At 33.8% G+C, this 23,606-nt stretch overlaps 1 protein-coding gene across 12 annotated transcripts in view; it reads right to left on the bottom strand.

Moving 5' to 3' along the window:
- SENP6 (SUMO specific peptidase 6) overlaps window positions 1–23,606 on the bottom strand; it is a 117,421-nt gene that overhangs the window by 11,091 nt on the left and 82,724 nt on the right. For 9 of the 12 annotated variants that reach the window (XM_043591845.1, XM_043591844.1, XM_043591846.1 and 6 more), the window contains 8 exons: window positions 21,480–21,513; window positions 20,875–21,069; window positions 19,705–19,931; window positions 18,275–18,384; window positions 18,019–18,135; window positions 6,814–6,936; window positions 5,330–5,422; window positions 2,254–2,681 (listed from right to left, as the gene is read on the bottom strand). In XM_043591845.1, the coding sequence (XP_043447780.1) occupies window positions 2,254–2,681; window positions 5,330–5,422; window positions 6,814–6,936; window positions 18,019–18,135; window positions 18,275–18,384; window positions 19,705–19,931; window positions 20,875–21,069; window positions 21,480–21,513 (1,327 nt within the window). The remainder of the gene's footprint in view (window positions 1–2,253; window positions 2,682–5,329; window positions 5,423–6,813; window positions 6,937–18,018; window positions 18,136–18,274; window positions 18,385–19,704; window positions 19,932–20,874; window positions 21,070–21,479; window positions 21,514–23,606) is intronic. The other 3 variants (XM_043591848.1, XM_043591849.1, XM_043591847.1) reach the window with 1 other exon arrangement.

Genomic DNA, 23,606 nt, shown 5'->3' with positions numbered 1-23,606 from the left:
CAGTTGTTTTTGATATATTTACACATATGTACAACTATCATCACAGTAAATTTTAAAGTCTCAATAGGAAACCCTGTACCCTTCAACCATCATTTCCCTCCTCCTCACACTCCTGTCTGTCACACCACACTAGCCCCAAGCAGCCAATAATCTACCCCATAGATTTTCCTGTTTGGGAGAGTTCATGAAAATGGTATCATATAACATGTGGTCTTTTGTGACTATTTTCACAATAGTTTCAAGACTCATCCATGTTGTAGCATGTAGCAGTATTCCTTTTATGACCTAATAACATTCCATTGGATACATATATCACTAATTGATTATCCATTTGTCAGTGGATGACATTTGGGTTGCTTCTACATTTTGGCTACTATAAAGTTGCTGTGAACATTCGTGTCCAAGTTTTTGTGTGCTTTTACTTCTCTTGGATATATATGTAGTAAGAATGAAATTGCTGGCTCATATATTAACTCTACATTTAATTCAACTTTACTTATTCTGAGAGAGAGAGAGAGAGAGAGAGAGAGAGAGAGCGAGCAAGCAGGGTAGGTACAGAGAGGGGGAGAGAGAACCCCAAGCAGGCTCTGCACTGTAGGCACAGAGCCTGATGCAGGGCTTGAACTCATAAACCGTTGAGATCATGACCTGAACTGAAATCAAGAGTTGGTTGCTTAACTGATTGAACCGCTCAGGCACCCTACATTTAATTTTTTGAGGAACTATCCAGCTGTCTTCCAAAGAAAGCAGCTGTACCATTTTACATTTCCACCAGTAACATATGAGGGATTCTGATTTCTCCACATCCTCACCCACATGTTAGTATCTGACTTTTTAATTGTAGCCATACTAGTGTGATATGAAGAAGTAGCTCATTATAGTTGTGATTTACACTTCTTTTATGTCTAATTATCTCCATCACCTTTTCATGTGCTAATTGGTAAGACTGTTTTAAAGGGGATGAGAAACCATGCACACTTGGTCTTAAGAGTGACAAAATGGTAATCTTTAAAAAAATTTTTTTAATGTTTATTTTTTTGAGAGAGAGAGAGGGAGAGCGAGCGATCAAGCGAGCAGGAGCGGGGGAGGGGCAGAGAGAGAGGGAGAGAGAATCCCAAGCAGGCTCTGCACTATCAGCACAGAGCCCAATGCAGGGCTCGAACTCACAAATTGCGAGATCATGACCTGAGCCGAAATCAGAAACTTAACTGACTAAGCCACCCAGGTGCCCCAGTAATTAATCTTTAATATGACTATTCGTTGCCTCTTTTTTTTATTTTACCCAAGTAGAAAATGTGTCAAACAAATAAAAAATATTCTTACAAAACTCAACACTAGCTGAGTTACTAAAATAAAGTGGTAAAAGTACCAAGACAATGTTCAGCATTCTTAATTTTTGATAGGTTCTTTCTGAATTCATGTAACCTCTTCTATGCCTTATTCTTTTTTCCTCCAAAGAAAACATATTAGATTTACTCACAGTTTAATAAGGAAGGCACATATCATTAGCATATTATGGATTTTATCAAGTAACTATTTTACTTTTGGGTTGGAGAGAAAATTAAATGATTTGATATGAAATTTAAGTATTGGCAGAGAAACTTTAGATTTCTCTAACAAGTGCAAGAAATATAGAACCAATTCAAGGAAAAAATACTGATTCAACAAAATTGAAGGAAAATAAAAAAGCAGAAGTTGGAGCAGTGCCCTTCTTCCCACTAAGAACCATGAAGGAGAGAGTGAGGAATAAGGAACTAACCTTTAATTGGAATGTCAACAACTATTTTGGAGGAAAAAGCTTTATTTTCTGACTCTAATTATTTGATCTCTATTTGCCCATCTGTAAATTACAAATGAACGAATTTATCTTAAAGATCTAAGACTGTCCAACTACTGTTTCTGCCAAATACACAAATTTCCTATAAAATAAGAATAAAACTAAGTTGTTATAAATGAAAAATGTAGACCTTATAGCACAATTTTTAAACGTTCTATGAGGTGTGGAAAGCCACAAGGGAATTTCTTAGAGTGATGGAAAGATTCTAAATCTTGATTGCTATAGAGATTACATGACTGTACATATTTATCAAAGCTCACTGGGCTATACTTAAAAATGGGCAAATGTTATTGTAAGCAAGTCAGGTCAATAAACATGACTTTAAAAAAAAAGTGTGCCCTAAATCTTAATTCTATGTACAAGAAATCCAGTTTATTCTGAATTCCTTCATTCTTTCAAAATATTCAGAAACATACCTGTATGGTGCATAGAATTTAAATATTCATTCTGTAGGCCATTTTCGTTTTTAATCCTATCAACAACTTTCTGGCATGTGGATTCTCCTTTATTCGGTTCTTCATTTTCACTTGCAGTATGATTTATTTTTTTCAGACTACATTTCATACTGCCTATGTTTCTCCGAGAATGAGGGTCACTTTCTTCCTGTTCAGCACTTGAATCAATTCCAGCTATGCAATGTTTTTTGTTTAGCATCTTCTTAATTACAGGCTTGGCAGAAGAATTTTGTGAACTGTCCATTTCACTGGCTGAAGGAGAAGAAATACAACTGTCCTCTACAGTTGAACATTTTTGCATGACTGTATTTTCATGGTAATGAGGATTAGGTTCATACTTTGGTTTTTCCAAACCAGGGAAACAAACAACAGCCAAAAACCAGTGTGCACTGTAAAAAACAAATGAAACTACTGAATACATTATTTATTAGAAGAGCCTATTATATTTGGCAATATCAATTGAAATATTTTTTCTAAAGCCTTTGCCAACAAACTTATTAAGAATGTTCAATTTTTAAGATTCTCTTATGTTTTATACGATCACTAATAGACTGCAATATCTACTCAAAAATAACATATTTTGTTCAGAATTACGTAGCCTGCATTCTATTTTGCAAACAATCCTTTGTATCTTTATTCTTTTGAATGAAAAATTCATTCTTATTTCTAGGCAACTTAATAAAATATAACTCCGATCACTGTAATTCACCGTTTCCATTTACCTTTGTTTCTTGACCTATTTATGTCAAAGGATAGAAAACTAGCCTCAAGATTAAAATGTTTTCAGAAGTCTAATTAGACTATAATTTTGGACACTTTCTAAATATTGCACATATGTAGCTTTTAAAAGACTTTTACTATGTTTTTCTTAAGAATAAGATTAGGAATTGCTTAATATTGAAAATATTAAATAATTCTTTGTCTTATACTATACTGAAATGTATATATACTAAATGGAAATAGCATTTCTACTTTAAGCATTATTAGAAAACTTCAAATATTAGTAGAGTTCCAGCTATCAGGTGGGTGCTCGTGATATAGCTGAATTCAGGTATCACAGTTTCCAATAATAGGTGATAAGCCATGAGTAAAGAGCTATACAGCTAACACTGACTAATATTAATCTAAAAAGGAATTTTATTAACTTACCATTTGCTAGACAGTGTTACATGCTATAGATGTCAGAGAACTTATTAGCTGAGTACAGCGTTTGTCATATAGTAGGTGTTCAATAGGTATTTGCTGAGAGGAAAAATGCTTAACTTGACATAAATAGAAGTTATTCTACATTCTCATTTTTACAAAATGTTAAGTTTCCCCAACTAAGAAACAATGTCTCTTCATCAGATTGCATTAAAAACAGGGTGACAGAGCCTGGCTTCATCCTCAGCATTATAAAGGCAAGATGGAGGAATGCTTCTCCCTGTTCTTAAGTAGTAATCCTCAGTATCCTAGGGACTTAGATCGGGCTGGCGTAGTACAAAGAGCAACACACCATCCTTCTCCCTTCCTTAGCTCCAAGACATAGTTGACTGTAAATCACATCTCAATGTCAGAAAAGTTAAATGTGAAAAAATGTGTTTTGAAAATTAATATGGTATCATACTAATTCCCAACCTAAAGGTATAACCTAAGTCCATCATAGTTTTTAACATTTCTTAGGTATGACAATACATATAAACCATAAATTTTCTGTTGTACACCTAAAAACTAAGAAAAATTCTTTCTTCACCTAGCTGAAAGGATAAGGTTGAATCAGACACATCTGAGGTAATTTTCAACCTCTAAGAGACAAGGTTTTGCTTTTATGATCCCTTTTAATAGCAGCTACATTGACCTTAAATCACCAGTGGGAGAAGAGGCTAGAACAACTAATTTCACTTAAGATGGATTAGCTTACAGACTTTAAAAAAACTACCACCACCAGGAAAATTAAAAATAAAACAGCAAAAAACAGATACCTATCTGTGGCTGCACTCATTAGAAACTACAGGTCTCATGATTAACGTATGATTTTTAAACAGAATTTCATTATACTACTGACTGCATTTGTTTTTCATAGTGAGAAAAAAAAAGAACACATTCAGAAGCTAGTCTGGCACACTTTAGGCTTATTAGACATAAACAATCTTATTGAATATCAACTTCAGACAAACTTACTCCACAACCATAATAAATTGAGACAATGCAAGGCCATTTCTCAATTTGTCTAAGCAGAGACAAACTAGGTCACAGCACAACCAAATGAATACCAAATACTCCCCCTTTTTGCTAAATGGGTAAATGCCACTTTTTTACCCAAGCAAACAACTGCTTCCTTACACCTTTCCCCACATGACCAAACCAAAGCCCAAATTGTGTTAGAGGCTGTTTCAAACACACTTTTACTTAGAGGCTCCATGGTTGCCCATGGTGTGTGGTCCTTGATGCAAGGAACAAATCCAAGCTGTCCAACTACAGGTGCATTCCTAGGGGATTTTGGCTGGAAGGCACAGGAGAACAGAAAAATGAAATATAAAAACTCTCAAGTCTACACTCTGATCCTACACATCAATGCCTCTCTGGTCACTGTGGGAGAATAACATAAAATATTTAACCACCTCCATTTATTTAGAAAATAGCTTCAAGTAGTCAGCATGGTTTTCAATTTAAGTAAATTACATAAATCTAGTCATCTTTTCTTTTTTTTGGTTAAGAGTCAAAGTGTTTTTTAAAGTAAAGATACAAAATCTTCTATGTGACCTAGTCATTACTCTCTATAAGGAAGCCTTTTCACAGGCTGTTTGGTAGACCACAAGTGCCACTTTTTAAAACTGACATTATTCTACATGGACACATAAAACCTTTTTAAAATTAGAAAAATCTCTTGCCAGTGTTTATAAAATACAATGTCTTAAATGATTCACTAAGCAGTATAATATGGACATATACAACAAATTTCAGAAAGAAGTTTAAAATGAATAAGTTCTTCACCTCATAAACACGTTTTCTAAAAATAACACGTTTTCATATTTACATAAAGAAAATTCTTACTCACGCTTCATTAAGGGGTACAAAAATAAAATCCTTCTCAAAAATGTCTACATGCCGGGTCCATGTTTTTACTCTCCCATGTCGCTTTTGCTGTATTCTGTTTAAGACAAGAGATAAACTATCAAGCTTCTGAAGTGTTTCCAGTGCTTCAGCTTATATGCAGCCATTTAAAATTATGAAGGCTACAATGTTAACAAAGAAAACAATTGTGTAAGATGATTTAACAAGCTGGGAAAAGAAAACAGAACATCTCAGATGGACCCAGGAAGATGTGAAACTGCTCATTACTGAATCTGCAAGATTTAATTCCTGCTACTACTTACTAGGTGAACCAGTGCTACCATTTATATTACTACATACTAGCAACTATATTGAGAAGTGTATCAGATCATGACCTGAAGAGAAGAGAGCAGGAAAAGTGAGCATTACGGTAGATGAAATAAAAAAGACTATGAACATTGGTCTAACCAATCACTCTCATCAACTCTAAGATCTAAAATTAGGAAATCACTGAAACAATATGAAATATTATTATGCACAGCAGCCATCAATTCAAGACATTTGACAGAACTTAGGACACTCTGTATATATCTTTTGACCAATTATCAGTACATATTAGAGCTGGACGTAATCAGTATGTGGAAAGGAAATATAAACATACTGATTGGAGCTTAATATATAGAACAGTATTTCCTTAACTTGTCTGAGCACAATTATCCAAATAACTTATTAAAAGTACAGATTCAGGGGCGCCTGGGTGGCGCAGTCGGTTGGGCGTCCGACTTCAGCCAGGTCACGATCTCGCGGTCTGTGAGTTTGAGCCCCGCGTCGGGCTCTGGGCTGATGGCTCGGAGCCTGGAGCCTGTTTCTGATTCTGTGTCTCCCTCTCTCTCTGCCCCTCCCCCGTTCATGCTCTGTCTCTCTCTGTCCCAAAAATAAATAAAAACGTTGAAAAAAAAAATTTTTTTTTAAAAAGTACAGATTCAGGGTGCCTGGGTGGCTTAGTCGGTTGAGTGCGTGACTCTTACTTTGGGCTCTGGTCATGATCTCACTGTTAATGAGATTTGGCCCCATGTTGGGCTCCGTGCTCTTAGCGCTTCAGATTCTTTCTCTCCTTCTTTTGTTCTCTCTCAAAATAAATAAACATTAAAAAAAAAAAAATCTTCTAAAGAAAAAAAAGTACAGATTCACAGGTTGCTCTCTTAAATATTATGAATGGAACATCTAGGGTAAAGCAAAGCCATCTGTATTTAATAAGTATCCAAGTAATTTTTTTTTTTAAACTATCAGGCATATTTGGGAAATACTGATTTAGATATTGGACCAATAATCTTTATTGAATTCAGGTATTCTTGAGGCTTTAGAGGACTATGAATTGACAACAGAATTAAAAGATATTGCCGCAATATAAATTAAGTACTTTTTTAATTAAATTAAACTTGAGAGACTTACTACAGATCTATTAAACATTTTCAGATTTTGACTTACGACAGATTAGTTGTTTCATGTAGATTTCTTCTTTCTCTCTGATTAAGGCGTTTATAGAAAAAAGAACTGAATATATGAATTCGGTCAGCTTCTTCTTTCTTCAGTTTTTCAAGCACCAAATATCTATTTTATTAAAACAAGAAACAAATATAATGAATTTAACAGTTTACTTTATTTTAGAAACAAACAGTGATCAAGCATCTATTTAGCCACCACTGTCTCTATTTCTTAAAACTGAAAGAATTTATTAGCCAAGTTTACATCATATTCTAGACAATGATTAATAGATTATTTTCAAGGAATGAAAGTGATATTTGAGAATAGAACTATGATTTGCAAGATCTGATTTTTAAAACAAGGGCACATTCATGAACGTCCATAGAAATATTTATGATAGTCAAAAAGGGGAAATGACAAAAATGCTCATCAACCAAAGAAGAGAAAAATAAAATGTGATATATCTACACAACAGAATATTTAGTAATAAAAAGAAATGAAGTATTGATACATGCTGTAACACAGAATAGCCTTGAAAACAATACGCTGAGTGAACAACACTAGTCTCAAAGGACCACATATTGCATGATTACATGTATATGAAATTTTCAGAGGAGATTGGTGGTTGCCTATTGTTGGGGGTTGGGTTGGAGAGAAATGAGGACTCAATGCTAATGGGTACTGGGGTTCATTTGAGGGATGAAAATGTTCTAATATTGATTATGATGGCTGTACAACTGTCTGAATATATTAAACCACTGAATATATATTTTAAATATTTTTTAAATTGTTTTAGTAATCTCTACACCCAACATGGAGTTCAAACTCACAACCCCAAGATCAAGAGTCACACACTCTTCCAATTTAGTCAGCCAAGCACCCTTGAATATATATTTTAAGTGAGTATTATAATGGTATGTGCATTTTTTCTCAATAAAGCTGTTATTTTTATGAACTGTTTATTCTGTTTTAAATACTTCAGTTAATAAAACATGAAGACCCAACCACAGACTACTTTTTATAAAGACAGAAAAAATTAGAAGCTTTACCAAAGTGAAATTGTAATAATGACTTTTTTAAAAGTGATCTTACATGGGTTCTAATTTTTACTTGCTTGGTTGTTTTTTCTATGGGTCTATATCAAAACAAACAGTGGTGATCCTTAATATTATAAAAGGAAATTATGATTAACTGATAATGCTCCAAGCTCCCTCAGAGAAGCTATGCAAATTCAGGCTTATGACCATATTCATTTTATTAATATGAAAAGCATCTGAAAACCTTATAAAATCTTACACAGAAACAGCAAATATCCCACAGGACATATCTTTGAGACTGGTCACTTTTATCATAATATTTGAACGTTTTTTTAAAGCTCAACTTCTGATGAACAGGATAGAACTTATAGATTTCTTGCTTTACGGCAACTCAGCGTGTGCCCACAAAAGATACTCTAAGACAATAAATTACCTCATTGCATAATTTATATCAACTGCTGAATTCTACAATTACATACTCAAAACAGAACATGTCCTGAACTAGATCTGAACGTAGGTCCTACACCACAATGGATGAACCAGGCAGCTTTTACTTCCCCCCAAACTACATGACTATTTTGTAAAATTAAAATGAATAAACACATAATTCAACCTCAAACAGGAAAGATATAAGCGATTTAAGAAAACTGATGCTCTACTTCATATGTAAATAAATCTATGCTTTTTAATTAAAAGTACCTAGTTTTGTCTTTATGATCTGATATATATATCCATAAGTATTTCTTTGACTATGTATAATTCTGGGGATTTTTTTTTTACACACGTTATTAGAACTACAGATTAATTAGAAGAGCCATGTCTCTTATTTTTTTTAATGATTTTTTTAAATTTATTTTTTAAAAATAGGCTCTATGCCCAATGTGAGGCTCAAACTCATGACCCCAAGATCGAGACATGCATGTGCTACAGACTGAGCCAGCCAGGTGCCCCATGTCACTTATTTTAGAATAAAAGGGAAAATCCAAGATTATTACAACCAAGTGCATAAATCACTTAAATATCAAATATCATAGTAAAGCTGTTTGCTTGCTTACTTCATAAAATGAAGAATCTAACAATCATTTTATAACTTTTTAAATTGTGTCACTAAATTAAAAGATGACTTTAAGGTTAATCTGCAACTCTGTGTGACTTTGAAGGTAGTTTTTACTAAAATAATTATTTTCTTTTCCACATTTCATTAACACTCTCTAGATGCAATACCATACTATTTCTTTTAATACTGGCAAAGTTTAAGTTTGTCACAAATAAATGGAGGCTAAATAACAATGAATAGGTCACCTAGATATCAAAGGGGAAATCAAAACTACACAGAGACAAATAAAAATGAAAACACAACAGTCCAGGGGCTCCTGGGTGGCTCAGCCAGTTGAGCATCTGACTCTTGATTTCTGCTCAGGTCATTATGCCAGGGTTGTGGAATTGAGCCCTACGTCAGGCTCCATGTTGTGCATGGGGCCTGATTAAGATTCTCTACCCCCCCCACCTCCTCCCCCACTCATGCACTCTCCCTCCAAAAATGAACAAACAAACAAACAAATCTTTGGGAAGCAACAAAAGTTGTTCTAAGAGGGATAATTATAGCAATACGGGCCTACTTAAGAAGCAAGAAAAAATCTCAAATAAGTTACCTAACCTCACACTTCAAGGAGCTAGAAAAAGAAGAAACAAAACTGAAAACAAGTCGAAGGAAGGATATCATAAAGACTAAAGCAAACATAAATGAAGTAGGGACCAAAAAAAAAAAAAAAAAAAAAAAGAACAGGTCAATGAAACTAGGAGCTGATTCTCTGAAAAGATAAACAAAATTGATAATCCTTTAGCCAGACTCACCAAGAAAAAAAGAAGACTCAAATAAATAAAATCAAAATGGAGGAGAAATAACAACCACCACAGAAATACAAAGGATTATGAGAGATTATGAAAAAATGTATGCCAACAAATTTGACAACTTAGAAGAAATGGATAAATTCCTAGAAATATACAACCTTCTAAAACTGAAGCAGAAACAAAAAATTAGAACAGACAGATTATTAGCAATGACATTGAGTCAGTAATCAAAAATCTCCCAACAAACAGAAGTCTAGGACTGGATGGCTTCTCTGGTGAATTTTTCCAAAACTTTAAAGAAAAATTAATACCTATTCTACTCAAACTATTCCAAAAAGTAGATGTGGAAGGAAAGCTTCCAAATTCACTCTACGAGGCCAGCATTACGCTGATACCAAAACCAGCTAAAAACACTACCAAAAAGGAGAACTACTGACCAGTATCTCTGATGAACATAGATGCACAAGCCCTCAACAAAATATTAGCAAACCAAATCCAATTATACATTTAAAAAATTCATTATTCACCATTATCAAGTGGGATTAATTCCTGGGATGCAAGGGTGGTTCAATATTCATAATCAATCAACATGATACATCATATTAATAAGGGAAAGGGTAAAAACCAGATGATCTTTTCAATAGATTCAGCAAAAGCATCTCACAAAGTACAATATCCATTCATAATGAAAACTCTCAACAAAGTTTAGAGGGAACATATGTCAACATTACAAAAAGTCATATATGAAAAACCCACAGTTAACATCATATTCAATAGTGAGAAACAGAGCTTTTCACATACAATTAGGAACAAGATGACTGTCCAATCTCAAAACTTTTATTTAATATAGTACTGGAAGTCCTACCCACAGTAATCAGGCAAGAAAAAAAGAAATAAAAGGCATCCACACTGTTAAGGAAGAAATAAAACTTTTACTTTTTGCAAATGACATAATACTATATATAGAAAACCCTAAAGACTCCACCAAGAAACTACGAGAACTGATCGATGAATTCAGTAAAGTCACAGGACACAAATTTAATCTACAGAAATCCAATGCATTTCTATGCACTAATAATGAAGTAGCAGAAAGAGAAATTAATAAAGTACCTAGGAATATATGTAACCAAAGAAGTGGAAGACCCATATTCTGAGAACTATAAAACACTGATGAAATAAACTGAAGATGATTACATGCTCATGGATTTGGAGAATCAATACTGTTAAAATGTCCATTCTACCCAAACCAATCTAAAGACTTAATATAAGCCCTATCAAAATAGCAATTTTTTTTTTTTTTACAGAAGTAGAACAAGTAATACTAAAATTTGTATGGGACCAGAAAAGACCCAGAATAGCTAAAACAACCTCGAAAAAGAAGAACAAAGCTAGAGGTATAACAATCCCTGATTTCAAGAATTACTACAAAGTAGTAGTAATCACAACAATATGGCACTGGCACAAAAATAAACACAGAGATCAATGGAACAGAATAAACCCAGAAATAAACCCAGAAATAAAGCCCAGAAATAAACCCACATTTACATGGTCAATCTAAAATAAAGAAAGCAAGAATACACAACAGGGAAAAGACAGTCTCTTTAACAAATGGTGTCAGGAAAACTGGATGGCTACATGCAAAAGATTAAAACTGGACCACTTTTTTATACCATACACAAAAATAAACTCAAAATGGATTAAAGACCTAAATGTGAGATCTGAAAACTGTAAAAATCCTAGAAGAAAACATAGGCAGTAATTTCTTTGACATCGTCACAGAAATGCTTTTCTAGATAGGATTCCTCAGGCAAGGAAAACAAAAGCAAAATTAAACTATTGGGACTAAACCAAAATTAAAAAAAAAGCTTTCACAAAGTGAAGGAAACCATCAACAAAATAAAAAAGCAACCTACTACATGGGAGAAGATATCTGCAAATGATATATTCAATAAAGGGTTAATAGTCAAAATATATAAAGAACTTCTACAACTCAACATGGAAAACAACAACAATCCAATTAAAATGGGCAGAAGGCATGAATAGACATTTTCCCCAAAGACATACAGATAGCCAACAGATGCTCAACATCATCAATTATCAGGGAAATGCAAATGAAAACCACAATGAGTTATCACCTTATGCCCGTCAGGATGATTTAAAAAAAAAAAAAAAAAAGAAAGAAAGAAAAAAAAGAAATGATTAAGTATTGGTGAAAATGTGGAAAAAAAGGGAACCTCATGCACCACTGGTGGGAATGCAAATTGGTGCAGCCACAGTGGAAAACAGTAGGAGGTGCCTCAAAAACTAAAAATAGAATTACTATATGATCCCAGTAATTACACTACTGGGTATTTATCCAAAGAAAATGAAATCACCAATTTGAAAATACATATGTACCTCTATGTTTATCACAGTGTTACTTAACAATAGCCAAGACATGGAAACAACCCAACTGGTCATCCACAGATGAATGGATTAAAATGTGGCATACACACATACACAATGATTATTACTGAGCCATCAAAAAAGAATGAGATCTTGCCATATACAACAACATGGATGGATGTAGAGGGTATATGCTAAGTAAAATAAGTCAGAGAAAGACAAATACCATATGATTTCACTCATGCATGGCATTTAAGAAACAAGACAAACTGAAAATAATAGACAACCCACCCCTACACTTTTAAATACAGAGGACAAACTGGTGGTTGCCACAGGAGAGGTGGGTGGGGAGATAGATGAAATAGATAATAGAGATTAAGAGTGCACTTATCTTGATGAGCACTGAGTAATGTATAGAATTGCTGAACCATTATATTGTACACCTGAAACTAATACAATACTGTCTATTAAGAAAAGCACTGTGAAAAAAAGCTCGTTTCCTACTTGTAGAGTAGAAATGGAAAAGAATGAACAGCTCTGGTAACAGCTGAATTACTTATTTTAATATAGTGAAATTTAAGATAAAAGTTTCTTTTTAATTCACTTCCAAACATGTCATGAGAGAAATACAACAGATTTTTCTAAAAACCATGGATTTTGTTAGGTTTTCATTTCCATTTGGAATGCAGATTTGGATCAGAAAAGGCAGAACCTTTAGATAATACACGTTTAATGTAGTTTTAAAGTACTAATGTAAAATGTCAAGGGGCCCCCTATAATGTAAAAAATTTAAGAGTATACACACATACTATAAAAATCTCTACCACAATGTAAAAAGATAGATGTATGAAATATAATAAACTAAATGTAAACAAAACATTCAACTTTATATGCTTTCAAAAGCAAAAGCTATTTTAAAAATAAATAGATGTTAAAAGTAAAGTGATGAAGAAATATATACCATGTAAACAAAAACTAAGACAAAGCTGGAGTAACTACATTCATTTTGAACAAAGACGGCTTAAGCACAGGGAGATTATTAAGGATATAGAGGGACAAAGGGTTGATTCTCCAAAAAAAACCCCATAAATGTGTATGCACCTAACAACAAATATTCAAAATACATAAGGCAAAAATGAATAGGTGTACAACATAATGGTTCAACAATTCTATACACTAGTGTTCATCATTAATCTCTATTATCTATTTCACCCCCCTCTCCCCCCACCTCTCCTCTGGCAACCACCAGTTTGTTCCCTGTATTTAAAAGTCGGGGTTGGGTTCTTTTTTTCAGTTTGTCTTGTTCCTTAAATGCCAGACATGAATCAAATCATAAGGAAAAATAGACAAATCCATTATTATACTTGGAGGCCCACAACCTTCTGAATAATTGATAGAAGAAGTGGGCAGATGATCAGTAAGGACAAAGATGACCCAAACAGCACTATCAAACAGCTTGACCTAATTGACACTCATAGAACAACACTTCATCCAACAACAGTGGTACTGTTCTACACACTGACTTAAGAACTTCTGGCTTGGTTTCTTAAGTTAGTATACATTAGAATTAAGAGAGGACATCTGTTTTTAAAAATCATAATAAAAAATGCATAACATCAAATTTACAATGTTAACAATTTTTTAAACATGAGACTCAAACTTACAACCCCAAGATCAAGAGTTATATGCTCCATCAGCTGAGCCAGGTGCCCCCCAATCTTAACAATTTTTTAAGTGTACAGTTCAAGTGTTAAGTAGATTTACATGGTTGTGAAACATATCTCCAGAACTTTATCTTGCAAAACAGAAATTCTATACTCACTAAACAATTCTTTCCCCTCCCCACCCCTCATCTTCTGAAAACTACCATTTATATTCTTTTTGTATAAATCTAACTGTTTCAGACATCTAATACAATGGAATCATGTAGTACTTGTTTTTGTGACTGGCTTATTTCACTTTGCATAATGTCTTCCAGATTCATCCATGTTACAGCATGTGACCGATTTCCTTCCTTTTAAGAACTGAATAATATTCCACTGTATCTATATACCACATTTTGTTTATCCACTCATCCAATAATGGACATATGAGTTGCTTCCCCCTCTTGGCTACGATGAATATGGGTGTGCAAATTCTTTCAATTCTTTTGGATATATACTCAGAAGTGGGATTGATGAATCACAGGGTAGTTCTATGTTTAATTTCTGAGGAGCCACCCTACTGTTTTCCTCAGTGGTTGTACCATTTACATTCCCACCAGCAGTGCACAAGGATTCCAATTTGCCCATATACTTGGCAACCAAGTATATCCAAATGGGTATGAGATAGTAACTCATTGTGGGTGTGACTTGTATTTCTCTGATGAATAATATCGAGAATTTTTTCATTGTTGGCCATTTGTAGGAGATAACATCTTTTGACTTAGCTACGAAGAAATTTGAACTCGAATGAATTTGTTAGAGGTCGCAGGAGTCTAACGTTAATCTGCAAAGTCAAGCATTTAAAATCTAGGGCAGTTTCTCTTGCTAGCAAATCTGATACATTTTATAACTTACCGAAACATACTCCATTACCATTAAATCTTCAAAAGGAAAAACAGTACTTTTGGAAATGGTATATAGTTAACATAATAGGAATATAATATTATCCTCTGATGTTAAGTATATCCTGATGGTTGACAATGTCGTTACTGTCAGTTTTGTGTAGTTGTTCTATCAATTGTAGATAGAGGGGAATTAAGGTCTCCAGCTCTATTTGTGGATTTGTCTGTCTTTTTAGATCAGTTTGTTTTTATTTCACATATTTTATAGCTCTGTTGTATGGTACACACCCATTTAGGATTGCTAAGTCTTCTTAGTAGATTCACCTATCATTGTATAGTGTCTCTCTCTAGCCCTGGTAGTTGTGTTTGTTCTTAAGTTTATTTTTCTTTCTTTCTTTTTTTAAGGTTTATTTATGTATTTATTTATTTAGAGAGAAAGTGCATAAGCTGGGGAGGCGTAGAGCGGAGGAGAGAGAGACAAAATCCCAAGCAGGCTCCACACTGTCAGTGCAGAGCATGATGCGGGGCTTGAACCCAAGAACCATGAGATCATGACCCAAGCCAAAATCAGGAGTCAGACACTCAATTGACTGAGCCACACAGGCGCCTCTTATTTTTCTAATGATATCATAATTCACTCCTGCTTTAATATTTGCATGGCATATCTTTTTCCATCCTTTTACTTTCGACTTACATATATTATTATCTTTGAAGTCACTTTTTTGTAAACAGGACATAGTTGGGCTATGGTGCTTAATCCACTCTCTGTTGATCTTGGTCTTTTAACTGAAATAAATAGTGCATTTAAATTGAATGTAGTTAGTAATATGCTCTATCTTCTAGATCACTGATTCTTTCCTCTCTCTTCTTTATTTTGCTGTTGAGCCTATCAAAGTTTTCATTTGTTACTACAGTTTTAGTTTTAAAATTTCCATTTCTTCCTCATTTACATCTATGTTTTTCTAAGTTTCATGTATGTTCACAATTGTTCATTCAAGAATTTTTATAATGGATGCTTTAAAATCTGTCATAATTTTTAAGTTTATTTATTTTTGAGAGGGAGAAAGAGAACAGGGGAGGGGCAGAGAATCCCAAGCAGGCTCTACACTGTCAGCGCAGAGCCCGACATGGGGCTCAAACCCACAAACTGAGAGGTCATGATCTGAGCCAAAACCAAGAGTCAGATGCTTAACCAAGTGAGCCACCCAGGTGCCCATGTCATAATTCTAGTATCTGTGCCATCTTGGTGTTTACTCTGTTTTTCTGTTTGAACTCTGTTTCTTGATGAGATAAGTAATTTTCAAGTGAAATATGGACAGTTTGAATATTATATTATAGGACTCTAGATCTGATTTAGTTCTTGTGCTTTAGCAGGCCTCCCCTGGCACCGCCTTCCAGTGGATGCGGTGGGTGCTATCTCATTACCACTAGGTGGAGGTGAAGTTCAGGTTCTCTACTAGGCCACCATTGTTATGAGAGGTGGAGGGGCTCAATGTTAATAGTAAGTAGGGGTGGAAGGCTCCCCACTAGGACTCCACTGATACCACCTCTGCTAGAGAGGGAGAGAATAGAGTATCTCATTATTCCCCAGGGACCAGGTACAAGTCCAGCTCTACATTTGACCCCGATCTAGCTCAGGGTCACTACAACCTTAAAGTTACTTTTAGCCCTTATCTACCTTGACCTCTGCTGTACTGACATTAAATGTATCCTCTTTATTTAAAACTTTCACTTCCTTTCAACTTCATGACATAACCCTCTCCAGACTTTTCTTCTTAGCTATCAGATCTTTCAAAATTTAGTCAAGAGAATCTCTTTCTTCCCTGTCTCTCTTTAACTTTCCAGATTCTGTTCTTGTAGCTCTTTTCCTCATTCTGTATTTCTTCCTAAGCAATTTCACCCATTCTCATAATTAAATTACCACTTGCAAAATAAAACCTCCTAACTCTCTATCCTCCAAGCAAGAACTCAAATGACTTCCAGAACCATATGTTCAACTGCTTATTGGCACTGTTCCTTCTGTTGTTATTAAAGACATCTAAAAGGAACTCATCCTGTCCTCCATCCAAACCTGTTCTGTTTTTGCATTCACTGCCTCACAGGTAGTGACAAAATCATTTAGCAGGTCTCAGTAGTTGGAAAGCGAGGAGTTATCTGCCATCCATTCCTCTCTTTCTTAATATCCATTCAATCAGTTGCTAAACAACTCTACCTCCTAAAAAACATTTATTTCCTCTTCACTCCAAATAAAATGACTTAATCAGGCTTCTTATATCACCTTGATTAATTTCCTTAAGTCATCTCTCAACTACATACCCACAATGAACATTCTTGTCAAAATGATCTTAAGGAAGCTCAATTATAATATCAAACATTTCTCTGATCAAACCTTTCACTCTTTATAACAATGTTTTCTTTTCCCAAACTGTTGAGTGCAACCATTAGTAAGCTATAATATCAATTCAGCAGCTTTCAACAACCAGTTCTTTAAAAAAATATTGTTTTATGAAATACATTTGAATGAACTAGAAAAAAAATATATTTTTAAGTTTATTTATTTATTTTGAGAGCCTGACTTGGGGGCTCGAACTCAAGAACCGTGAGATCACTATCTAAGCCAAAATCAAGAGTCTGATGCTTAACTGACTGAGCCACCCAGGCGCCCTGAATAAACTAGAAAATATTGGCAAGTGTTAGACATACTGATAGGTAAGTTCTATTTTGTTTCATATACACACTCATTTTATATCACAAACCACTGAACACATATAAACTTAAACATACAGAAACACTGCACACACATGTATTAAGCATGTGTATACTGGGTCATGATATAAGCTCTTCCAGGAAAGCTTCTTGGTCCCTCCTATTTCTGTACCCATGAAGAGAATGAAACATTCTTTTGCTGCTATATCTATACCATGTTAATGCTCCTGTCAAAGCTTTAATCCCTTTTTCTGCTCCCTACAAAACCATAAACTTCTAACACAGTACGTGGTTCATAGCTGGCACTTGATGAAATACCAAGTAAAAAATCATACTTTTGTGCTTACACAATAATTTATTACCTAACCTAAGGTAGTAACCATTTTTTAAAAGGCTTGAGGCAGTATAACAATAACAACATAATAATCTAGAATTTATGAACATGTTATATTTGCCAGGTATTTTCCTAGTGCTTGACATGTATTATTTAATTCTCATACCCTTTTAGATATTATTTTCATTTTTTAAATGAGAAAACACACAGGTAGGGACATTAAATAATTTCCCAAATGTCACATAAGTGGTAGTGATAGAATAAGAAAATTAAAAAGTTTTGACTCTAGAAAATAAAGATATACATTATAGAATGTTAAAAATGTGCTAAAAGAAAGAAAATTAACTTACTTCAAATAAAAGTCTATAATAACATCATTTAAAAATTCTCCTTCACTTAGACAGTGTAGGTCCTCATTAGTAACGGAGATGCCTCCCTTAGCTGGAGGTGGTGGATATACTATCAATCTGTAACAAAATAAACAAAAAAAACACAAGCAAAAACCACAAGTGTGTGTGTGTGTGTGTGTATGTATGTACAGAATTGAAATTTAATAAAACGGAAAAGAAATTTAAAAGCACTGCAAACATAAATGAATACTCTCACTTTTCTACGGGGCCCATGAAGATGGTATGATTCTCTCCAGTTTCTTCCTCATCATCAAAGAACTGGAATTCTTGTTTATTTTTAAGTTGTATTTTAGATTCAAGGGACACCTAGTAAAGGAAATTAAATTACCAGTTTACAAAGTCAACTGAGAAATTTTTCACTAAAAAAAAAAGCAAACACAAGACAAGAATACTTTTCAATTAAAGAAAATTACAAATATGAATTTAAAAAGTATACATGACTTTAAAAAGAAAGGCAAAACTATGGTCCACATTCTTTGTATGTGTAGTTTCAAGAACAGTGATATGCTTCCAATTTTTGTAACAATGGTTTTATGGTATCTTATCTAAGATCTCTATCATCCTTATTTGGATTATGTTTGTAAATCGAAAGAACAAATATAGTGGTTTTTTCTTCTGAGAGTGGAGGTCTATCTAAGTTCAATGGTTAGGCAATCCATGGGATATGGGAGGAGAGGCTCAGGGAACGGAGTCCAATGAGCTTTAGTTCTCCAGAATAACAAAGAAAGAAACAAAGAAACAAAGAAAGACCCTGCGTTGAAATTTTATTCTATTGCAGCTGCCTTACAGCTCCAGTTGCTCTTTTCTTCCTCATTAACAATCTCTTATAGCAAGTTTTACAAAAGAAGGGGAATGGTTCCTCTTCCTTCTGTTCTTTTCCTCAACCCACTTACTGTGTGAATAGCTCTTCTCTGGTGAGACCTTACTCAGCTTCACCAAGATTGTGCCTTGGATAACCCTATTTCCAATTTGTAGGCAGGTTGGAAGATTTTAAGTATTTCTAATAAATTAAGTCGGCAAAATTCAGTTGCATGATAAGGAGACAAATTTTTATTATGTAACATTATACTATGTGTTATAGTACACAGCCTTTGGTTCAGGTGGCTTTAGAGTTACCTACTGTATGATTAGTTATTCTAGAATTGGATATATATGTTGACAGTCACAATCAAATGATATGTATACTTTGGTTCTCAAATTTTCAACTATGTGTACACATGGTACATATAAATGTACATCAAGGACCAAAATTCCTTTATTTGTACTGAATCCAATACATCACTAGGAACCACTAGCAAATTTAAGAGTAACGATTAATTTGAATGTAGCAGTATGAACATGTATGTTTAGACTGGGGTAAAAAGAAAACAGGATAAGAGAAAAAGACAAGATGAAAAGATAATACAATGTGGAAAGAACTAAAAAAATGCTTCTGAGACCTGTACCAAGTATTATTTGTGTCCCAAGTCACCTACCCACCATTGATTTTCTGACACAAGATAGTTTATGAATCACATATAAAAGCAAATAATTCTGAAATGGAATTAAAAAGATCTAACTCCAATATTTCCCTTTAAAGCTAGGCATTATTTAAAATTACATTAAAAAACTAAAAAACATAATTACATTTTTAATTTTGTTTTCTTTTTGCCCACAACTTCCTTTGATGCTCTCTTCATAGGTTCTTGTACAGGCAACAAGTCTGCTATTGGCTTCTTCAAAGGGAATTTTCGCAAAAAAATTGGACACATTATTCTTTATACCAATGTCGGTAATGATACTTTCAAATACCATATTTGCCTGAGGATCAAGGCCATTTTGAAATATTAAAATTATGTATTGTTCTTCCAAATCTGAAAAAAAAAAAAAAACTTTAAGTCTAAAAGAAAAAGATAGGTAGATATATATTAAAAAAAGAGTAACAGCTAGTTATTTCCAAGGCTATATCACTAGAAATCCTGGTACATATGTTTAAAATAGTTTGGTATACAGTGGATGTATAATAAATACTGGAATAAAGACCAGTAACGGTGTCATCTAACAATGTCACCTGAAAGTTATTAAGAAAAAGGAACTAGGACACATTACCCTAGCAGGAAGCTTAAGAACAAACCTGTTCATGGATGTATTAATTTACCTCGTCTAATAGAATCCAAATATATTTATAGTTTTAAATATATTTTAATTAACATTTTTGTAAAACACAAATTGCCAGGTGCACTATTAGTAGCTCTAGAGAATTTAATTGCAAAAACTACTATTCACTAATATGCCAATTCTTACAGCTTTAACAGTAACTATCAATTTTCATCATTAAGCTGAAGCAGCAATTACTGCTGAAAAGTATTTACCTTACAATTAGTCATCCTATGTCATAAACGTCAGAGGTGAAGGGATACAAACTGGAGAACTACATCTATTATTGTAGAGGATGAAGACTCATTCTAAGAGGCCACAAACTTCCTACTCAGGCTGTTTCAAAGATTCCAGAATTATATGGTTGATTTACACTTAGCACTCCTTCTAGCGCATTAATTTTCTTTTTCATTTTACTCCGATTATAGTTTTAAAATAAGGAATGCAGATCTTTTTTTGAGTTTTAACTCGTTTTGAAAACCTTCTAAATGGGTAAACCTGGGTATTATCTTTAGAACTTCCACTTTCTGTGGGCTTTTCTCGTCATTTATAAAATGGGAGACTATATAGATATTTCGAGATCACTGTAAGGACTGTAGATAGGACATCTATTCAAGTGCACTCACACTGTATTATTTTAATGTGTTCCACAAAACTTACTTGTTAATTTATTTATTCCCTTAGAATCATTCCAAACTTTATCTTCCATATTCATTTGCAGTTGCATGCTCAGCTTTTGATAAACTGCTGGTATTGTCTGAAGAAATACAACTGGTAATTTTCGGACATTACACCATTCACATTTAGTTAGATCAGAGGTATTTAAAGTAATCCCTACAGGATCATTTTCTGGTTCTGGAGGAAAATAAATGGAAATAGAAAAGGAATTAATTCTAAAAATCAAGAATGGAGGAAACTGTGAAGAAATACAAGTTTAAAGTTAACCACATATTTGCTACGCTCTATAAACAGTAACTGTAGTGGGAAATGAAAAATCTTTATAACTATCTTAAAGAAGCTTCTACATTTTTTTTTTTTTTAAATGAAAAGAGGATTCTACTGAAGTATACTTACAAAATTAAACACGGGCTTTATAACGTTACAGAATTAAATTACACTATTAAGATACATGCCCTTTGTCAAGAAAACATGTAAAAATGAATTCATCTTCATGAATTCTATGAATATCATTTAATATTTTATTCTTGTAAAGTGTTTTATTGCAAACAAAGCTATAGTGACTAAAAAGACATAAAATAGCTTACCTTCTAGCTGTATCTTGATAAAATCTAAACAAAACTAAAAAGTAAGATAAATTAGTATCAATCATAAACTTACAAAGATTTTGCTACAAATATCCTAAGTGTCGTATTATTTATTTGAGACTTAGACTATAGAAGGCAGAAAAACAAAACCATCTACCACGTACTTAAATATGAGATCTCCCCCCCATTCCAAATTTTCCTTCAGAAAGGCAAGCTTCACCTTTTTATTCAAATACTTAGAACATTTCTTATATTGGTTTATATTTCTTAGAACTTCAAAGAGATATTGACAGAACATTATAATGAACACCTGAATACCCTTTACCTAGATTCACCAACTGTTAAAATTTTGCCACAACTACTCCCCATCACTCTTTCTATGCATATACACTTCCTTTTGCTAAACTAGCATAAAACAAGCAGAGGACATCATGACATTCCCTAAGTCGTTCAGCATTTATCTCCCAAGAACAAGGACATTCTCTTATACAACCAAAACAGCATTACTACACCTAAGAAAATCACGATTAATTCCATCCAACATGTACTTCTTACTCCAATTTCCCCAACTGTTCCAAATTTTCCTTTATTGTGTTTTACCTTCCCCAAGCCATAATTCTGTCAAGGTTACATTTGTTTCTTTTGTCTACCTTGGTCTAGACCAGAAATATGTCCCCCTCTGTTCCTCATGACATGACCTTTGAAGAATCCAGGCTAGTTTCTACAAAATGTACAACATCTTGAATTTGTGTTTCTTCAATTTAAAATTCAGGCCACACATTTCCAGCAAATTTAGCACACAGGTAATGTCTTATACCTCCTACGACATCACACTGGAAGGCACAGGATGTCAGGCTGTACTAATAACAAGCTTAATCACTTAGCAAAGGTGTGTCAGGTTTTTCCACTGTAAAGATAATATTTTTCCCTCAGTAATTAAATAGTAACCTGTGGAGAGATACTTGAAAGCTTGTGAATACCTTGTTCCCTAATAACCTTTCCGCCAATGGTTTTACATTCCATTGAAAATTCTGCCTCAATCAGTTATTATTGGTACTTCTAAAAAGGCGATTTGCTAATAATTTTAACACGGAGAAGACATATTAAGTCAATATATCCTACTCATTTTCTGTGTTACCATTAAGAGAATGCAAAAGGCAGACAAGAACTTCAAAATGCATTTTAAAATAAGTTGGAGGACACCTGGCTCAGTTGGTAGAATATGCAACTCTTGATCTGAAGGTCATGAGTTCAAGCCCCACATTTGGTGAGGAGCCTACTTAAAAATAAGTAAGTTGGATTGATATACCAAAGAACAAACAGATACATTAAAAGCAAGTTTATTAGTAAAATGCTCATGGCAGAATCTAGCTGGGAGTTTTGAGCATTCACTGTAAAATTATTTCAACTCTTTTGTTTAAAAATTTTCACAATGTAGGGGCTCCTGAGTGGCTCAGTTGGTTAACTGTTCGACTTTTGATTTCGGCTCAGGTCATGATCTCACAGATGATGAGATCAAGCCCCACACAGGGCTCTGCACTGATGGCATGGGGCCTGCTTGGAATTCTTGCTCTCATTCTCCCTCTCTCTTTCAGAATAAACATTTTTAAAAAGTAAATAAAATTTTCACAATGAAGAAAAGGAAGCAAAGAGATATAAAATAAATTCAGTAATTATTACAATAATTACTAAGTCTAGAATGTTACTAAACATACCTTCTAAAGACTATGCCTGTAGATAATATGATAAATGGGGACACCAAGAATGCTTACTTGTAGCTAGGGAAACATTACAACATACATAGAAGCTGAAGTTACATGCTTTAAAAAGTATGTTAGAGGATTCAAAAAGTGGCAATAAGGATGACATAAACACTAATGTGGAAGCATTTGAATAAAACTGCTGTATGAGATATAAGAATAGAAAGAAGCATATCTAAGTATCTGTCATTTAAAACTTGTATGTAACTAAATTACAAGTAAACATTGGGCTTTTTCACCATCATATCCAAGAGTTTCTAAATTTAAGGTAGCTGAAAACCTTAAATTTTATATCTTCTCATTGGAAAAAAGAGGGATTGTATTATATTTGGGTATAAATGCTATTCCTAATAATGTAAGCCATTTT

This window comes from Prionailurus bengalensis, chromosome B2 (genome assembly GCF_016509475.1).
Source record: "Prionailurus bengalensis isolate Pbe53 chromosome B2, Fcat_Pben_1.1_paternal_pri, whole genome shotgun sequence".
Lineage (NCBI taxonomy): Eukaryota > Metazoa > Chordata > Mammalia > Carnivora > Felidae > Prionailurus > Prionailurus bengalensis.
Note: the sequence above shows the minus strand (reverse complement) of the source record. Positions and strands in the feature narration are given on the sequence as shown.